At 45.1% G+C, this 13,135-nt stretch overlaps 1 protein-coding gene across 1 annotated transcript; it reads right to left on the reverse strand.

Annotated features, from left to right (window-relative positions):
- Positions 1–6,377: 6,377 nt before the first annotated feature.
- On the reverse strand, positions 6,378–12,598 carry SRA1 (steroid receptor RNA activator 1). Its single transcript, XM_070939156.1, has 5 exons — positions 12,481–12,598; positions 12,234–12,407; positions 11,567–11,739; positions 10,411–10,519; positions 6,378–7,107 (listed from the first exon to the last, which is right to left on the reverse strand). The coding sequence occupies exons 1-5, from the start codon at positions 12,503–12,505 to the stop codon at positions 6,959–6,961; spliced, it is 630 nt and encodes a 209-aa protein (XP_070795257.1). The 5' UTR covers positions 12,506–12,598; the 3' UTR covers positions 6,378–6,958.
- Positions 12,599–13,135: the final 537 nt, after the last annotated feature.

The raw sequence follows: 13,135 nt of genomic DNA on the forward strand, positions 1-13,135 counted from the left end.
GAAAAAAAAGCTCTATTTAACTAGGGAATTGTAATAATTGAGATACTATTAATTGTATATTGTGTTGAAAGCAGAAATGGTTAAGTTGTGGTTTGGAGGAATATATGGGGGAAATTATTTGGTTTATTATTATTGGTAGGTATAATTAATTGATTTGTAAGAAATTGGATTGCATGGAAATAATTGGAATATTCATGCTCATATTGATTAATATACAAAAAAGGTTATATAACTAATTGATTTATATTAAAATGTTGAATTTATATTAAACAACTAATATTACATAATTAACCAATGTGAGGATGGATATAAAAATAGATGACAATGGGAAGGGGTATAATATAGAATAGAAGGGAAAAATTGAATTTGATTAAGATTAGAGATGAGGATGAAGGGTAATATTGTTTTTTTTACAAAAATAGATGAGGAATAAATATGGCAAAAAGGAAATATAGAAATTGTAAATTTAATTGAAATGACTAAACACTGTTTAAATTTGTGAACCGGCCAAAAACTCTGTTCAAAGAAAATACATTGTATGTTTGTATGTGTGTTTCTAATTATTGTTATTTATTCATATTTGTTCTCTTTTATTCTTTAAAGTTTAACAATTCATTCTTTATCTTAATATCTTTATATTTCTTTGGGGTTGGCTTTCTTCCCTTTCATCTTTTTTATTGTACAGCAATCTTTCTCCTCAAACCTACCACCTCTCTCTTTTCTTTCCTTCTTACTTTCTCTTCCTCCCCCTCTTCTTCTCCTCCCTACTTCCTCTTCCTTTCTCCTTCTCCTCCTCTCTTCCTCCCTCTCTTACCCTCCCTCCTACTCTAATTTCCCTTCCCTTCCTTCATCCCTCTCTATTGCTGTATCTTTTTATGCATATGGACTACTCAGAGGGCTGAAAAAGTTATTTTTGACTGGTCCTCACACTTTTGACCAGTCCTCGAACTTACGACTGTCCTCACATTTTACGTTTTTGCCCTATCTTGTCACCATGGTGAAGAGAAGCAGTTGTGAAATGAGTGACATGGTTGTTAAGAAAGCTGCACGGGCATAAATGTGAGGATGGTCATAAGTGTGAGGACCGGTCAAAAGTGCGAGGCCCAGCCAGAAATGACTTTTTTCAGCCCTCTGGGTAGTCCTTTTGTGCATATGGATTACTCAGAGGGCTGAAAAAGTTATTTTTGACTGGTCCTCGCACTTTTGACCAGTCCTCGAACTTACGACTGTCCTCACATTTTACATTTTTGCCCTATCTTGTCACCATGGTGAAGAGAAGCAGTTGTGAAATGAGTGACATGGTTGTTAAGAAAGCTGCACGGGCATAAATGTGAGGATGGTCATAAGTGTGAGGACCGGTCAAAAGTGCGAGGCCCAGTCAGAAATGACTTTTTTCAGCCCTCTGAAAAAAGTCTATGCATATAGCCACGCCCACCTGGTCACATGACGAGCTACCCACGCCTACACAGTCACGTGACCAGCTAGCCACGGCCATCCAGTCACATGATTGCCAAGCCACACCCCCAACTAAGCCACGCCCACAGAACCTGTTGTTAAAAAAATTGAATCCCACCACTGGTGAAAGGGCCTCATAAGTGGAATAGCCTAGGGCCTCTTTTCATCTAAATCCGGCCCTGCCGGCAAGCTGCTTTCTCTACCCTGCTCTCTTGCATCTGGAGCCGGTGGGGAACCACGTGGTAGTTTTTCCTGGTTGCCATAACCTCGGCTCGCAGGATCTCTGAATTGGCAGCTCTCTCTTCTCGTTCGGACCTTTGCATCTTCCATTCGGACCAAGTGGTTCTCCGATTAGATCCTTCCTTCTTCCCTAAGGTTAATTCCCCATTCCATAGAGCTTCGGAACTCATTCTTCCCAATTTCTGTCCCTCACCTTCTCATCATAGGGAACGGACCTGGCACACTCTGGACGTTCGTAGAGCCCTCAAGATTTACCTTAGGAGGACTTCTTCGTTCAGGCATTCAGAGAGTCTCTTCGTTTCTTTCCTATCTTCCTCTATGGGTCTGAGGGTTTCCTCTCCCATCCTGGGTCGGTGGCTTAGGGCCACTATTACCACTGTTTACGAGGCTCAGGCATTGCCAGTGCCTTCCCGAATCACTGCTCATTCCACTCGTAGTGCTGCCACGTCCGCGGCCTGGGCCACTCAGGCATCCCTGGAGGATATTTGCCTGGCAGCCACATGGTCTTCCCTTTCTCCATTTATTCGTCACTATAAGTTGGATGTATACACTTCTGTGGAGGCGGCCTTCGGCTGCCGAGTTTTGCAGCAGGTGCTTCAAGGGGATTCTCTTTCGGACCGGTAGTTCCCCCCCAATAGAGGTTTTGCTTTGGCATGTCCCTGTAATGACTGCTGGACCCTCGCTATAGTAGAATGGACGTTGTCTTACCTGAACGTCCCTTCTGCGTAGCAGAGGGTCCAGCAGTCATCCCCACCCTATCCGGTCCTTCTTCTTCTTCGTGTTTCGTGGTGGTGGTGGGATTTCTTTCTGTTCTTTGTTGTGGTTTCCCAGCTCAGCTATTCGGTCTGCAGAATCTCCCTCATCAGAAATCTGGGAAGCCAGTAGATGTGGGAGGAGCTTCACAAATTGCAGACTCAGTCATCACCGGAACTCCAAGTTAACCCTGTAATGACTGCTGGACCCTCTACTATGCAGAAGGGACGTTCAGGTAAGACAACGTCCATTTTCTCTAGCCATTCTTTGATTTTAGCCCAGAACTTCTTTGCAGCTGGACATGTCCACCAGAGGTGGTAGTATGTTCCATAGCTCTTATATTTCCAACACACTGAAGATTTATTTGGAAACATCTTTGCAAGTCTAGCTGGGGGTAGATGCCATCTACGAAACATCTTCAACTGGTTTTCCTTGTATGCCGTGGACATTGTTAGTTTTGTATTTATTTGCCACATTTTTCCCCATTTCTCCAATTCTATTATGTGGTTAAAGTTTTTTGCCCATTTAATCATTGTATCCTTAACTATTTCTTCTTCCATTTTATATCACAGCAAAAATTTGTATGTTCTACTGATTAATTTCTCCTCTGTCCCTTGCATAATTTTGTCCAATTCATTTTGTTCAGTGTATATCGCATTTAATTTTGTGTCTTCTTTATATTTCGACTGAATTTGCGTATATGTCCATCAATCGATTTCTCTGTTTAGATCTTGTTCCAATTCCTGTTTGGTTTTCAGATTTCCTTGTTCTTTTAATATATCTCGATATCAGGGGTGAAATGCTACTGGATCGGATCGGATTGGCTGATCCGGTAGCGATGATGGCCGGTAGTTCGGACAACCGGTAGCAATGGCAGCTGGAGGCTCCGCCCACCCACCCAGAAGTCATTACTTCCTGGAAGTGGCCCAACAGGCAGAAGTGACATGCCCAGAGAGAGACTCCGGCCTTGCCCCAGAGCCACCGCCTGCTCGCCCTTCGCCTTGGGTCAGAGGCCAGGGCCCAGGGATGTGCCATTCACCGAAGCCCCGGAGCCGCCATCTGCTCGCTGCCTGCCTCAACCAGGTCAGGGAATGCACCATTCCCCGACTCAGGCCTTGCCACGGAGCCACTGCCTGCTCACCCTTCGCCATGCGGTATATCCTACTGCTCACCTTTCTCCCGCAGCTGGAAGGCAAGCGCTCAAAAGTTACCGGAGTCACTCCTTCTTGAATGTGCCACCATTGCCGCTCTGGTCCATGCGCCAGCTGCACAAGCGCACACCATTTATTTAATTCACTCATCAGCGGCAGGTTGGGTGTGCGCTTGCATAGCCAGCACGTGGACCAGGGCGGCGATGGTGGTGGCACATTCAAGGAGAGTGAGTGACTCCGGTAACTTTCAGGCGCTTGCCTTCCCTGACAGCCAGCCGGGGAGAAAGGTAAGGACACACCACTTGGCGATGAGAGAGCGGGCAGCGGCTCCGAGGCAAGGCTGGTATCGGGGAATGGTGCATTCCCCGACCTGGTTGAGGCAAGCGGCGGCTCCAGAGCCCCAAGGAATGGCACATCTCTGGACCCTGGCCCCCGACCCAAAGCGAAGAGAGCGGGTGGCGAGTGGGTGGCAGAATAGAAATTTAAAAAGTTTTCCTTCCGGGTTCTGTGGGCGTGGCTTGGTGGGAGTCTTGTGACTGAGTAGGCATGGCTGTGAGTGACACCGAGTTGGCCATGCCCACTCAGTCACAGGACACCCCCCCCCCCAACCAAGCCATGCCCACAGAACTAGTAGGGAAAAATTTTAGATTTCATCCCTGCTCTATATCTTGTTATCTTGTCCCACTCAGTTAAATTTGGATGTTTTAATGTTTCTGTAGGTGAAATCCAAATTGGTATTTTTGTGTAATGTTTTTTAATATTGATCCAAATTTGTAGCAATGCATTCCTTAGTATATGTCTTCTAAAGTAACCATGTATTTTATATTTTTCGTGCCAAAATGGGAGGCAGAGCCAGATTTTTTTTTCCTGTTTTCCTCCCCCAAAAAAGTAGGTGCATCTTATACTGCGGAGCATCTTATATTCTGAAAAATACTGTAAGTCAGAATATCAGCAGAGAGCCAGAATCTGCAAAGGCAAAGTCAGGAAAGCAAAGGCTCAGAATGAACAGGACTTGCAACAAAAGTCAAAGATAATTAAAAAAAAGCTACTTTCAATATATAAATAACAAGAAAAAAGTCAAGGAAACAGTTGGTCTACTAAAGAGAGAAATGGCAAGGAAATAACAGGCAGTAGAGAGAAAGAGTGTTCTGTCCCAGCTCCCAAAACACCACACCCTCTGACGTGAATTCAAAAGATTCCTTTATTAGGATTGCTGGCAGCCTTGGCAAAAAGTTCCTCTCGCAGGGTAACAAGGCCGGCCTGCCAGAAGATGAATAGTTGTCTGCCACATCTATTCATCTCCGCCCCCTGCCTTTTATCCACAGAGCTAGGGTGGACCTTAGCTAGCAGCAGTGGCTCTTCCTTCCCCAGGATTGCCCCATGGCTTTCCACTGCTCTCCTCTTCTCTGCCTTCTGCACAGCCACACATCAGGCACTGGACCCAGCTATTCCTCCTCTTCATCAACCACCTCCAGACCTGGGGACTGTTGACTCTCCATCTGAGGGCTGACGGATGGCCCAGGCTCCGCCTTTGTCTCTCTCTCTTTGCCAGCTCCATTCCCTCTTCTCCCTCGGAGCTCTTGGGTTGCCCTGATGCCGACTCTAACTCCCACGCCGCCGTCTCCTCTGATTCGGCTGCTGGAGGGGCCAGTGGCCGATAGGCCACAACACAGAGCTGCTTAACTCATTCTTTGCATCAGTCTTCACACAAAAAGAAATTATACCCCAACCTACAAAAAACAACTGTAAAAGAGAGACTAGAACCGTGATGGCAAACCTATGGCATGCATGCCTAAAGTGACACGTGGAGCCATGTTGCCTGGCACGCGCGGCGGCACCCGTTCCTCTTCTGGGTTACTGGCGCGCATGTGCGTGCAACAATCAGCTAGCCTTTTACTTGTGTCAGAGCTGGTCTCCCATTTTCCGGCATGAGCATGTGAGCTGGCCAGCTGATCAGCGTATGCGCATGCATGCCAATAACCTGAAGACTTGCCAACGGCGTGCATGTGTACGCTGGAAACCAGAAGTACATTTTCTGGCATGCGCTCACCAGCTGATAGGTGCATGCGCAGCAGTAATCTGAAGACTTGCCCGCAGTAAAGAAGAAGAAACCTGAAGAAACTGCAAGTACATTCTCCAGCACGCACACACCCCTGGGCAACTCCTATTCCTGGTCTTGGCCCAGACAAAGTGCTCCCTTTTCGGCATGTGGTGCCCAGTATGCGGTGCCAAAAAGTTCACCATCACTGGACTAAAAATAAAAATTGAAATAAGCAAAAAAAATGGCAAAAGAACACCTGTCTCACCTTGATGAATATAAATCACTGGAACATGATGGATCCCAGAGTTCTGAAGGAGCTGGCAGATATTATTTCAGAACCATTGTATCATATCTTTAAAAAATCTTGGGCGTGCTGGAGAACTACCAGAGGACTGGAAAAGAGTTGATGTGGTTCCCATCTTAAAAAAAGAGGGAAAAAAAATCCAGGAAACTACAGACCACTCAGCCTAACATCAATACATGGAAAGAAACTGAAAAAAAAAATCTGTGAACATCTAGAAACAAACAAAATTATAACTAGAAGCCAGCATGAGTTTGTTAAAAACAGATCATGCCAAACCAGTGTTATTTCATTCTTTGACAAAATGACTAAATTAGTAGATCAGCGAAATACTATGGACATAGTATATTTAGACGTCAGCAAGGCATTTGACAAAGTAGATCACAACCTACTTCTTGTTAAGCTAGAAAAAAGTGAGATAGACATCACCACCAGATAGATTTGTAAGTGGCTGGCAAACCGTATTTAATGAGTAGTCCTTAATGGTACTACATCTACATGGAGGGAAATAACAAAACAGGTTTTGTTTTCTGTTTTGTTTTTTCTTTTCAACAGGCACACTTTAGAGAACAGAAGGTGGAGTGAATTCTGCAAGCAAACATGGAACAACACACTTATTGAGAAAATAAAAATAAATAGGAAGACTTTACAGTAGCTATATGAAGAAACTGTTTAGATTTAACACCAGTATGGCACTTAGGATTCATTATACAATTTAAAAGTAGTATTTGCAAGATTGCTATTTTTAACCTGTCATCTTCAAAAAGTTGCACTTCTTAAACAAGTGTTTAATTCAATCAAAAAAATGTTCATTGATTATGATGTGATCAAGTTGGAAAATGCAACTTTGATTATAGCTGTAAAAGAAATAAAATTATTCCTCTAGTGGTTAAGAAATCAAATCTCCCTGGACCAGATTGCCTTTCAGACAGGGTCCGTTTTCATATTGGCCAGTTCCTAGGCTCAGCAAATCTTATAAGCATTCAGATCCAAACAGGTTGACTCCATGCTCATGCTCTATTGCAGTGGATCTCCTCCAGGCAAGTTCTTTGTTTCAGCAATAAGCCTTTTGACTCCAACCATCCACTGGCATACTTCAGCAACATGGTCCACCATTAGCGAACGATGAATCTCATCAGCTTCATCCCAATGCTGACTCTTGAGCTCTGAAAAAAAAGTAAGAAAGCATCCCAAATCTTATACAGTTGCTTTCAATCTATAAAATATAACCATAAATATTCCAAAACAATTTTAAAACAACACATCACACTTGGAATTTCTCAAAGGCACATAATTGCATCAATTATGTTTATTGGACCCGTGTCCTTCCTGGTTAGTACTGGCTTCCTGGGAAGTGACACGAGGCTGGCTCCAGGGGATTATAAATGTTTCGCTGGATGAGGGTGACTTTCCCGCCGCCTTGAAAGAGGCGGTGGTGAGGCCTCTCCTCAAGAAGCCTTCCCTGGACCCGGCAATGTTGGTAAATTATCGTCCGGTCTCCAACCTTCGCTTTGTGGCGAAGGTTGTTGAGAGTGTGGTTGCACAACAGCTCCCCCAGCACCTGGATGAAACGACGTATCTGGATCCGTTCCAGTCGGGCTTCAGGCCCGGGTACAGCACGGAAACGGCATTGGTCGCGTTGGTTGATGATCTCTGGAGGGCTCGGGACAGGGGGTGCTCCTCTGTCCTGGTCCTGTTAGATCACTCAGCGGCTTTTGATACCATCAACCATGGTATCATGCTGCACCGGTTGGAAGAGTTAGGGATGGGAGGCACTGTGTTGCGGTGGTTCTCCTCCTTTCTCTCTGACTGGTCGCAGTCTGTGTTGACAGGGGGACAGAGGTCGACCCCGAGGCCCCTCATATGTGGGGTGCCGCAAGGGTCGGTCCTCTCGCCTCTCCTGTTCAACATTTATGTGAAGCCGCTGGGCGAGATCATCTGTGGTTTCGGGGTGGAGCACCATCAGTATGCTCACGACACCCAGATGTACATCTCCACCCCGGATCACCCCAACGATGCCCTTGAAGTGATGTCCCGGTGCCTGGAGGCCGTACGGATCTGGATGGGGAGGAACAGGCTCAGGCTCAACCCATCCAAGACCGAGTGGCTGTGGTTTCTGACGTCCCGATATAGTCAGTTGATGCCATCTGACTATTGGGGGCGAATCATTGGCCCCCACGGAGAGGGCTCGCAACTTGGGCGTCCTCCTGGATTCACGGCTGTCTTTAGAAAAGCACTTGACGGCCGTGACCGGGAGGATTTTTCATCAGGTTCGCCTGATTCGCCAGTTGCGTCCCTTTCTGGATCGGGACTCGTTACGCACGGTCACTCATGCCCTTGTCACCTCCCGCCTGGACTATTGCAACGCTCTCTACATGGGGCTCCCCTTGAGGAGCACCCGGAGGCTCCAGCTGGTCCAGAATGCGGCTGCGCGGGTTGTAATGGGAGCGACATGGCGTTCCCATGTAACACCCCTCCTGCGCGAGTTGCACTGGCTCCCGGTGGTCTTCCGGGTGCGCTTCAAGGTTTTGGTTACCACCTTTAAAGCGCTCCATGGCTTAGGACCTGGGTACTTGCGGGACCGCCTACTACCACCAATAGCCTCCCACCGGCCGGTACGCTCCCATAGAGAGGGGCTCCTCCGGGTGCCGTCAGCCGAACAATGCCGACTGGCGGCCCCCAGGGGGAGAGCCTTCTCTGTTAGGTCACCTACTATCTGGAACGAGCTCCCCCCAGAGATACGGAGGATCCTGGATCTGCGCACCTTCCGCCGCGCTTTAAAGACCTTACTATTTCACCAGGCGGGCCTGGCCTAATTTTCTCCCTCTTTTATAAAAGATTTTTAATTTTTAAATATCTTTTAGTATTTTATACATTCAATTTTAAATTGGTTTTAAGTTTGGGGTTTTAAATTTGTCGGGGCCAAAATTATTTAATTGTTTGACTGTGCACCGCCCTGAGTCCTTCGGGAGTAGGGCGGTATAGAAATCAAATAATAAAATAATAAAATAAATAAAAATAAACAATGACCGGCTGACGCAACAACTTGGTTCACTGCATTAGAGAAGAACCAAGTCTTCAGCATCTTATGAATGGCCATCATGCCATCCCAATCTCAGAGGATACATTGTTCCAGAGGACAGGTGCCATGACAGAAAAGGGGTATTTCCTGGGTCCCATCAAATGACACTGTTTGACAATAGGGACCCAGAATACACTTGCCTTGTCAAATATTGTGGGATGTGAAAAAATGGTTGGAGACCAGCAGTCCTAACAGCTTTATAGGTAATAGCCAACAGCTTGAATTGCTCCCAGAAGATGCTGGAAGCCCATACAGCTCAGGAAATATATTATATGAGTGTACCACACATAACTAACTGCACCACTGCATTTTGGAGCAGTTGCAGCTTCTAAGTGATTTGCAATAGGACCTCTGTCTAAGAACAGGTATACTTTGCACATAGGAGGATTCTGTGCAAAAACAGTAATCCTTTCCTCTGCGACCCTCTGAAGTTGTAATCTGACCACCAACTCAAAAACCTTCCTCTAAAAGGGAAGACTGGAGACAAGATTAAAATTATCTAGTATCATTGGGTCCAGCAATTGTTCTTTGAGAAGCAGTCAGATCATTGCCTCCTTAAGTGCGAGTGGGACTAACTCCTCACTATTGCCAAATTGTATGTTTTATCCCATTAGGTCTTAACTAGGCAGGAAGGATATGGATCTAAAACACATGAACTGAACCCTAAGGATTCTGACCACTCTTAAGATCAATTGGCTCAAACTCTTCCCAAATAACTAGATAAGATCAGTCAATTTCACTGCTCAGGGCAGACCTAAGTGACTTTTTCCCATCAGATGCCCTTGAGCTCTTATATCTGCCCTGCAGGTGTTTCCTGACCACTCTCTTCCCCAAAAGGATTGGGTCAACTAAAACAGGATCTCTTAATTGAGGAAACCGAATAAGAGTAGAAAAACTAGTGACATTTCCCTGCTCTGTTGGCCACAGAAAGGGTTACTAAAGGCTCTTATCCAACTTCACTTATATTCATTTCCTCCAATGGCATTCTGAAGCCACAGTGGTACAATCTGAGCCAATGCTACTGTTGCCCTTCAATTCCAAACAATGAAAAGTTACTCAAGAGCTTGAGGGACATTCCCAAATTCTAAAACCCAAAAGGGTTCATTAGGAACCTGAGGCAGAATAATAAAATAGATTCTGCCTCCATAATAATCAATAGCTAAAAATAAACAGGAAAAATAGTCCTAGTCAACTACCCTTTAGCAGTATCACACATTGCTAAGAAAACTGTTTTTGTTTAAATATGTGCAGAGTTCCCTCCGATGGAATTTTGCCAGTTCTATCAAAGCAGTATTTCTGCTACCTCTAGCACAATACACAGCTGAGGCTGAAGATTACAAAAAGAAACCACTACTGTGGTATAGCAGGCCATAGGTATATTCCTTACCTTCTGTCAGAATTCCCATCCTTTTTCTTACAGGGGAAGATAATTTGCCTTGTGTCCACATTTCCTGCAGAATTACCAAGCGTTTATGGATATCATCACAAACCTGTTTCTGAAAACAGAAGCAAATTCTTATCAGGTATCTACTTTGGGGATCATATTTATAAATTCTAGCCACAGCAGAAGGCCATTCTCATGGTCCTTTCCTAAGATGCAGGAAAAGCAAAGCATTCAATAATGCTATGATCCGACCAAATCAACAACTCTGGAATCATTTGCTTACATACATTTTTACCCTCTCAGCTAATCCCACTGCAGCCTCTTGATGTACAGCCAGTGCCTAAAGCTTATCTATAGAGACTTTATGACAAGAATAGAATTAAAACATTGTAAAAATCACACACAAAAAAATTCATGTTGCATGCCACATTTTAAACCAGCTGTCACAAGTTTTGAGATGTGGGTTTCTTTAGAATTTTGTAAATATGTTGTGGAACTTTTTAAAAAAATAGATTACTTTTTATATAACAATAGATAGAAAAGGCTCTCTATTGAGCTACAAATACTAATTTTCTGGAAGACTGATAGCAATAGCAATAGCACTTACATTTATATACTGCTTCATAGTGCTTTACAGCCATCTCTAAGCAGTTTAGAGTCAGCATATTGCCCCCAACAATCTGGGTCCTCATTTTACCCACCTCAGAAGGATGGAAGGCTGAGTCAACCTTGAGCCTTAGATCTGCCAAACTGCTGGCAGCCAGCAATCAGCAGAAGTAGCCTGCAGTACTGCACTCTAACCACTGCGCCACCACTGCGCCACTCTATTGGATATTCCAATATAACCCTCCCCTAAGATCATATAAATGAACTTTGGTTTTGCCTTAATTGCAATAATCCCTTTTAAAGATGAAACATCATCATCGATATTGCAAACTTTTGAGTTACAAAAAGAAGCAAAACATTATTTTAATAGGAAAACAACTACAGACAACTTTAGGTTAGCTCTCCAATGGCAGGGACTGAAACGGAGATGGCATGAGGTCATCTGCCTTAAAAACAGTTAGAGACATCTTAGTGTTACAAGTAAGACATGATGATGAGACACAAACAACTTCATTCTACAGTAAAATCCTCGAAAAGCTGGTAGCGCTCTCACCTGCACAAAGCTTCTACAGTTGTTCAGAGCCTCATGCAAGGAAGAAAGCACACCCTCTATCTCATATTCCTTGTCAGTCTCTACAACAGATGGTGTTGTGGCATCTGCTCTCTGAAAAGAGGTTGGTGGTCCAGGAGGAGGCAGGTTCAGAGACTGTGGGACAAGCAATCCAACTGTGAGAGTAGACACAGATTGTGTTAAAAGAAAGATGTGTACAGCATTAATCCACTTTAGTGCATGGAGAGAAAAAATGGGCCTTAAATTAAAAAGATGGCAGATAAATTAAGCATAGCTGCTTTGGCAATACTAACCCCTTAGAATCGAATACATTTACCCCAATTTTGGCCATTCTTGGGAACTGCACGTAAATAAAAACATTGGAATGGAAACCTCAGGGATGTAGACTAAATTAGGAAATAAGAAAATAATCTCGAAAGAGGCACTGGGAGATCTGTACTGCTGCCAAAAAAGCTACATGTGTTCACGAAGTCGCAGAGTTGTTTCCAGCATGATCTAGCAGACCGAAACCAAGAATCAGAACAAAATAAGAGAGAATGGGAAAAGTAATCTGCTCTCTCCAGGCACAAAAAGCGATGCACACTCCTAAAAATAAAATAAAATACTATTATAGCGCAGTATTTTTACAGATTTTCAAACCGTCTCCAACCTGGGCTAGAGGCAATTGGGGGGTGCGGCACCGTTTCGGGCTCCTTTCCTTCACTTGCCGCCGCCACTCTTCTCCGGAAGTGACCCCGCTGGGTCAAGCCGCTGGAAAGAGCCGGACGCTGCTGCAGCCCATAGGAGAATTCCGGGGGGTCATTCCAGCCGCGCTGCTGGTTCCCTGCAAAAGAAACAGACGATCAGCCGCCAGCCTCGCGAAAAAAGCACCACGTTTTCTCCGCCACGCAGCTCACCGGGCTTAACATAGAGCTCCGCCATCACCGCACTTCCGCCCGGCGCGCTTGCCTAAATGGCGAGCGGCTCTCCCACAGCCCATTTCCCGTCGTCCACGGTGACGTGGCGGCCTCCTGGCAGTCTTGGGGGAGGGAAGTTGACGGAGGAGGAGAGAGGGCGTGGCCCTGCGGTCCGGCTCGGAGGACGCTGACGCTCAGTGATGGTTGATACATCCGGAATTGGGCATTCCGGCTAGGGTGGCCTTGGCGTACCTGAAGGTCGCAGGCGAACGAGGGACGAAGACCATTTTGGAGGAAAAGACGGAGCGAGAAAATGCTTTCATCCATTTCGTTCAGTTTTCATATAAAATGCAGAATTTGGTATCAACGGTAAAACAACTAAGCATTTTTTACTTTGTAAGCCGCCGCTGTCACCTGTGGTAAGATGGGTGATCAATAAAATTTACAAATAAATAGGAATAAAATACAAAACAGAGAATTTAGCTCGTAAGCGTGGGCCTGAAAAAAAGTCAAATGAGACTCCACGACCAATCCATCGGTTGCCTCTCTGGAGGGGGGTGGGGAGTTTGCAAGAGAGGGTCGAAGTTCCACCTGTTTTTTTAGGAACATCACAATTTTTTTTTACCACACTCGACATTTGTCTATATAGCCTGTT

This window comes from Pituophis catenifer, unplaced genomic scaffold (genome assembly GCF_029215685.1).
Source record: "Pituophis catenifer annectens isolate HBS135680 unplaced genomic scaffold, rPitCat1.0.hap2 SCAF_3, whole genome shotgun sequence".
Lineage (NCBI taxonomy): Eukaryota > Metazoa > Chordata > Lepidosauria > Squamata > Colubridae > Pituophis > Pituophis catenifer.

Coding starts and splice junctions, on each gene's coding strand:
- SRA1 (XM_070939156.1), bottom strand. CDS start 12,505: ATGGCGGAGCTCTATGTTAAGCCCG. Junction 11,740..12,233: donor CCCAATTGCCTCTAGCCCAG/GTTGGAGACGGT, acceptor CTACTCTCACAG/TTGGATTGCTTGTCCCACAG. Junction 7,108..10,410: donor GATGGGAATTCTGACAGAAG/GTAAGGAATATA, acceptor CTTTTTTTTCAG/AGCTCAAGAGTCAGCATTGG.